This window comes from Centruroides sculpturatus, unplaced genomic scaffold, assembly GCF_000671375.1.
Source record: "Centruroides sculpturatus isolate CEXI.00-Female unplaced genomic scaffold, Cexi_2.0 scaffold392, whole genome shotgun sequence".
In the NCBI taxonomy this organism is placed as follows: domain Eukaryota; kingdom Metazoa; phylum Arthropoda; class Arachnida; order Scorpiones; family Buthidae; genus Centruroides; species Centruroides sculpturatus.
Window position 1 is genome coordinate 355,288 of NW_019384894.1, and position 6,655 is coordinate 361,942.

The 6,655-nt window shown below is 35.0% G+C and overlaps 1 protein-coding gene across 1 annotated transcript; it reads left to right on the top strand.

Moving 5' to 3' along the window:
* Positions 1-2,458: 2,458 nt before the first annotated feature.
* LOC111631341 (mitofusin-2-like) lies at positions 2,459-6,051 on the top strand. Its single transcript, XM_023375566.1, has one exon. The coding sequence runs from the start codon at positions 2,619-2,621 to the stop codon at positions 4,929-4,931; it is 2,313 nt and encodes a 770-aa protein (XP_023231334.1). The 5' UTR covers positions 2,459-2,618; the 3' UTR covers positions 4,932-6,051.
* Positions 6,052-6,655: the final 604 nt, after the last annotated feature.

Here is a 6,655-nt window from a genome sequence, read left to right on the forward strand (position 1 = left end):
CTATTGTGTAATGAAACCGCTCTTTTATAATTATAGGTCTATGCATGTTCAAACACAAGCTGATGCAGCGCTCTGCTCGCGTGCTAATGCTATTCTGTTCAGAGAAGTACTGTACATGCATGCTCAAACAAGTTCAAGCATCGTCCTTTACAAATTCTGTGTTAATTTTTCAATAATAATGTAAATATTAGTGATGTAACGAATATTCGGTTACTATTCGGTATTCGGCCTATTCGGCCTATTTTTCACTATTCGGCCGAATACCGAATACCTAAAAACAGGAGTAATGAATAACAAATACACAGTAAATTAATCATTTTGATATTTAGAGTTAATGTTATAGAGTTAGTGTTGTTTGTTTATATTTATTTATAACTTATAACATGCACAAAATAAAAAAGAAAATAATATTAGTCACATGTATTCACAATTTATAATTACAAAGATCAGCACACGTAAACGTCTATCGTTGGAGAATCCTCGCACATCTGAGGATCTGACCCTGCCTATCCTTCTTTTTAAGCGCTCGTCTTTGCTCTTCCCTTTCTCTTTCCTCTATCGCTCTAATCCATGTATGCCTGTGCATACATCATAATACGCGCTCACGATACTTTCGATTCGTCACTTTTCCGTCGTAGAGTTCCCATTTTACAATTACGTGACTCAGCCTGGTGATAACGGAGAAAAGAGACAGATAGGACGTCGATATAAGTCACAGTTATGATTTCACAGATTCGAGACAGCTTGATAGCCCGAACGGCCCCAGGCTTTCGCCCGTGCACGCTAAGTGACTTTCATTACAAGCATTTAGCTTTCCGAAGTCTATGACAACAATTGTTTGGCATTGACGGCCGCGAATTTCGTGCCAATAAGCTGCCTCGACTTGTTCGATTATGTTATCAACTCAATTTCATATTTATTTTCACATTTTCACTTCGCGGTCCTTCTCTGTTCTTTTTCCGTTATTTACACGTGTAGGTCATTTCATTGTTATCCACATTTGATATCATCATTTATCACATACTTCCATGACACTCTTGTCTGTCCGCTACAACTGCCAAGAATTAACGCGATTGGCGAAGCGTAGTGACAGCGGGCCAATAGAGAGCAGGATCCTTGCTATAATGCGGTTTGCGCGCAATTTTCGTACGTGCGTTAATCGAGCCGAATAGTTTGGCCGAATATTCGGCTATTCGGCCACGCCCCTGGCCGAATATTCGGTATTCGGCCTGAGGCCGAATATACTACTCGTTACAACACTAGTAAATATTTTTAGCTTTTAGACATAGACAATATAAATACGATACGCACTGTAAATTTTTAGAGAACAAAAAAATCGATACGTGAAATTATCTATTAATTGAATATTTAACACATCAATATTTTTCTCACTTACAGCCAAAAAGGCGCTCCTAAACTTTGGCGCACCGGACAAATGTCCGAGTTGCCCGCCCCTAGAGCAGGCCCTGTCCCCAACCCATAAGAAAATTATCCGATTTGATGTCTCGATGAATATAATGTTTACTGTGTAAATATTCGATTCTATCAAGCATGTCCACGGCCAGCATTAATGTCGTTCTTAGCGAGAATTGGCTATTGCAATATTCGAATAACTCTTCCAAATTTGGATACAATAATTCGGTTATCAAGAAATTATAATCCCGATCTCTTCCGTAACAAATTAATTTCGGAAATCCATTTGTTTCTTTGATCGCATCGTAGACTTTCTTTTCGTTGCGCAATTGCGGTCGCATCGTGTTACTGTCTTTGACTTTTATAGCTACGTCTTCGCCTGTAATTCTATCATTGGCTTCAATTACTCAGCCGAAGGAACCGGAACCGATTTTTCTTTTTATTTGATAAAAACGTTTTATGTCCATGGTCATTTTATCTTTTGAAATATAGACGGGTCGAATACGAACGGGTCAAATAATTCCCAGGAATTTTTGGGGGTTGTCCGTTCAGATATGTCGGGTCCCGTCCTTTACCATTGTGGGCCTGGCCGAATCCATAAATGGGCTTGAAAAAAAGAGGCCCTCTTAGTGCCTACAGGACGGAAAGAGTTTAAAAAAAAGTAGGAAGAATAGAAGAACCGCCTTATCTAGATTCGAAACTACACTTCCATTCATGTAGCTGCGAAAATAGTCTATTATTTTTTTAAACAGAAAGAGAATTTCATTTGTATTTTATATATTTATATTAAAATGAATAACATCATAGACATTTAACACAAAGTTTATGATTTCGGAATGACGGCGTAAATTCATCATTTTATCTGAAAACTCTTACATATTTTATTTAATTATTAAGTAATCCTTATGTATTAATATTAAATAGGACTTTTAATAACAAAACAAATTTTAATTTTAATGTATAAATGTTATTCGAGTAATTAAATACATTTTATACGATTATTATTGTAATTACTTTCCAGAAAAAATATCAGTAGAGGGCGCTTTGTTAAGAAAGAAAGGGAGAAAATTGCGTGATGGTTAGATTTTATTGTTATTATTTCTAGAAATAATTTTTGTGTATTTTTAATTCGGTACATATTGTTAATTAATCTGAGATAAGAAGAATAATGAATTAACTGTCTGTGTATATGTTTTGATGCGAAAATGGCAGGATATTTAAGTAGATCGGTGTCACTGAGTCCAATCGAACCTAACCCGCCGAGTCAACCAGGACAGACCCAGAACAAGCAAAATTCGAATTCGGAACAGAGACGAATGCAAGAAGTTGTTATTTCTCCACTGAAAATATTCGTCCTAGCGAAGAAGAAGATAAACGATGTCTTTGTAGGAATCCGCGATTACGTTGACGAAAGTTACGATTTTCTGGTGGAATTGGGACCGCATGGTTCCGTTGTTTCGTCTCAACACATTCAAGATGTGGCACAGTTTAAAGAAAAAGTCAGCGGAATTAGAGAAGTATTGGCCAGGGATCACATGAAGGTGGCGTTCTTTGGAAGAACGAGTAACGGAAAGAGCTCCGTTATCAATGCCATGCTTCAGGATAAGATCCTTCCCAGCGGTCTCGGCCACACCACCAATTGCTTCCTGCAGGTCGAGGGTTCGGATACTTCCGAGGCTTATCTGATGACCGAAGATTCCGTGGAGAAAAAGAACGTGCAGTCGGTGGCTCAACTCGCTCATGCTCTCAATTCGGAAAATTTGGGAGAAAGCACTTTGGTTAGAATATTTTGGCCGAAAGATAGGTGTCCTCTCTTGAGAGATGACGTAGTTTTAGTTGATAGTCCGGGCATAGACGTTTCGCCCAATTTAGACGAATGGATTGATAAACATTGCCTCGATGCGGATGTATTCGTATTGGTTGCAAATGCAGAATCGACGCTGATGCTCACAGAAAAGAATTTCTTTCATAAAGTAAGCGAACGACTTTCGAAGCCTAATATTTTCATCCTAAATAATCGTTGGGATGCATCTGCTTCCGAGCCCGAATTTCTGGATAAAGTAAGAAAGCAACATATGGATCGTAATGTTAGCTTTCTTGTTGATGAATTAAAGGTTGTCAGTCGGCAGCAGGCAGAGGATCGCGTCTTCTTTGTGTCGGCAAAGGAGGTGCTCCAAGCAAGATTACAACAACAAAAAGGTCTTCCTCCTCATAAAGGTGCCTCGATGATAGAAGGTTTTCAGAATCGTTTCTTTGAATTTCAAGATTTTGAAAGAAAATTTGAAGAATGTCTTTCTAAAGCTGCTGTTAAAACTAAATTTGAACAGCATACCCAACAAGGGAAGGCTATAACAAACAATCTTTGGGCCATTATGGATAGTGTTTATGAAGGTGCCAATGATCTGAAAAAACAACGATTGATGCAGAGAAAAGAATTATGGGATAAGCTTGATTTTACAGAGCAACAGCTGAATTTATTGACAGATGAAATAAAACACCAGATTGGACAGTTAGTTGAATTAGTAGAACAGAAAGTAGCTAGTGCATTGAGTGAAGAAATACAAAAACTTGCTGTGCTTGTCAATGAGTTTGAAAGACCTTTTCATCCTGATAGTTTAGTTACTAGCGTGTATAAAAAAGAAATGAATGCTCATATCGAAAGTGGTTTGGGAAGTAATATGAGAGGAAGGCTGTCTTCAACCTTAGCTAGTCTGGTTGAAAGCTCTCAGGGAAAGATGATTGAGCGAATCTCTACTCTCTTACCCCAGGAACATCGTCAACAAATGATGAACGTGTTACCACGTCACAATTTTGAAGTCTTGTATCGCCTTAATTGTGAAAGCTTATGCTCTGATTTTCAGGAAGATTTAGAATTTCGTTTTTCTCTTGGATTAACAAATATGATGAGACGTTTCTTGGGTATTCAACAAACAAAAGCAACATTGAATCAGTTTAGAAATATTTCAAGACCAATTCCTACCACTCCACAGACTCCCAGTAATGAAATAAAACCACTGCCACAAGTCAATCCTGATTATTTAGCATTAGTTCAAAAGATTGCCTTAGTTTCACCTTCTTCCCAAACAGCTGTTGGTGCATTAGCCATCGGTGGTCTCTTAGTCAGAACTGTGGGTTGGAGAGTGATAGCCGTGAGCTTTGGAGTTTATGGTTTATTGTATCTTTATGAACGACTTACGTGGACAAATAAAGCAAAGGAGAGAGCATTTAAGAAGCAGTACGTCAATCATGCAACACGCAAGTTACGATTAATAGTTGATCTGACAAGCGCCAATTGCAGTCATCAGGTTCAGCAAGAACTGTCTAGCACTTTTGCAAGACTTGGCCACTTGGTTGATGAAGTTATTAGCGATATGCGAATAGAAGTAAAAGATTTAGATAATGATATAGAAAAGTTGGACAAATCTGGAACGGCTGCCAGAATTTTCCGAAACAAAGCCGGTTATCTCGGTAGCGAACTGGAAACTTTCTCACAGCAATATTTACAATATGAACAGTAGTAATGTAAACATATCCATATTTTAGTTATGTTTAATATATTGCTGCAGTTTAATTAATATATTGTTAATAATTTGACATACCAGTCAAATTAAATGCGTTAATACTACGTATAATGAATTAATTTTCCCAAAAGGATTGTTTTGTTATTGGAAAGATAGACATTAAATTTAATTTGTATTTTAATAATATTATAAATAATGAAATTGTAAATGGATGAAATATATGTAATTTCATGTATAAATAATAAATTTAATGTCATAAAATTGTTTGTATTTGTTTTAAAAAATTTCAATTAAGAGTTGCAAATGTTTAGATTCTGCAGCTTTATATTGGACATATTCTAAAAAATGGATAATTGGTCATATTTATTAGTATAGAAAAACACTTAAATGCCCAAAAAGGGAAAAATATAGTACTGTTTTTTATCATTCTACATATTTGTGTGCGTTATAGCAAATTAATGTGTTGAATGATAAAAAGTACGCATAAAGCCAATAATATCTTTATTGAAACAATGAATTTATTTCAAAATATGAGAGAACATTTTCAATTTTTCCCTCTGTGATGGTAATTATTTTGATTTTTAGTACAATTTCGGTCGTACATATTCTAATTATTTTGATTTTACTGCTAGAAAACAGTTTGAATCAAGCTATAACATGATATATTGGAACATTTTTGTAGATACAGTGAATGGAAAACACTAGAATATAGTTATTCATTTTGCATCTTTATGATATGTTAAATAGAATAAGTTGCTTGAAAACTTATTTGTAGAGTTTGTTATCCTAGCACTTTTTGGATTCTTCCAACCTATCCTCAGGGACAGTCAATATAAAAAAAAAACATTAACAGTTAAAAATCATAGTAAGAATGTTGGTCAATATTTCACCACCTAACAGAAAACAGCTTTTTCTAAGAAACCAACCCCAGTTTTAAACCCCATTGATCATTTCAGTACTTTCCTTATACAGTAATTGACTATTTCTGAAGATAGGTTGGAAGAAGTTGATAGCACTAGGATAATATAGATGTAAACTCTGGAAAAGTAGTTTTTTTGAATGAATAATTTGGTACAGGAGTTTTGTATGTTAGAATAATAACCACTTGATGTGTAAAATTTTATTTAGTTTCAGAACAATGAAATGGATAAACAATTCATTAGTCATCTGAATTAATCAATGTATCATTAACAGTGAGTGAAGTTTAAAGAATTCTAACATTTTGACACAGTTAATGAGCCATCTTCAATCAGATCATTGAAAGGGGAATGTGGAGTAGTCACTAAGAATAAGATTTCACAATTTAGAGATTTACAGAATTTAATATTGAATTAACCTAAACAAGATTCATTAATTTTTAATGTTTTAATATAACATACATCAAGCTAAGATACATGATTTGTTTAGGATTTCATGAGCAAAACTGACATTTACATTGAACGTTTTGATCATTGCAGATTCTTGACACTGTTCGGGATTTTAATGATGTAAGTGTATGTAAATGTGAGAAATATTTGTGTAATGAGTAATGAATTTGAATTAAAAGCATTGGTGGTTACAAAAATAACTTAATGAGGATTGAGTTTTGAAGCTGTTGGAAATTAAGAATGTGAAGATGCCAATTTGAATTTTAAAATGTAGATGCATTCAGTTGAATTTGGAATATCACAAATTTTGTTTTGACTCTGAAGATGAATGGGAAGTATCTGAAAGTATTTAGA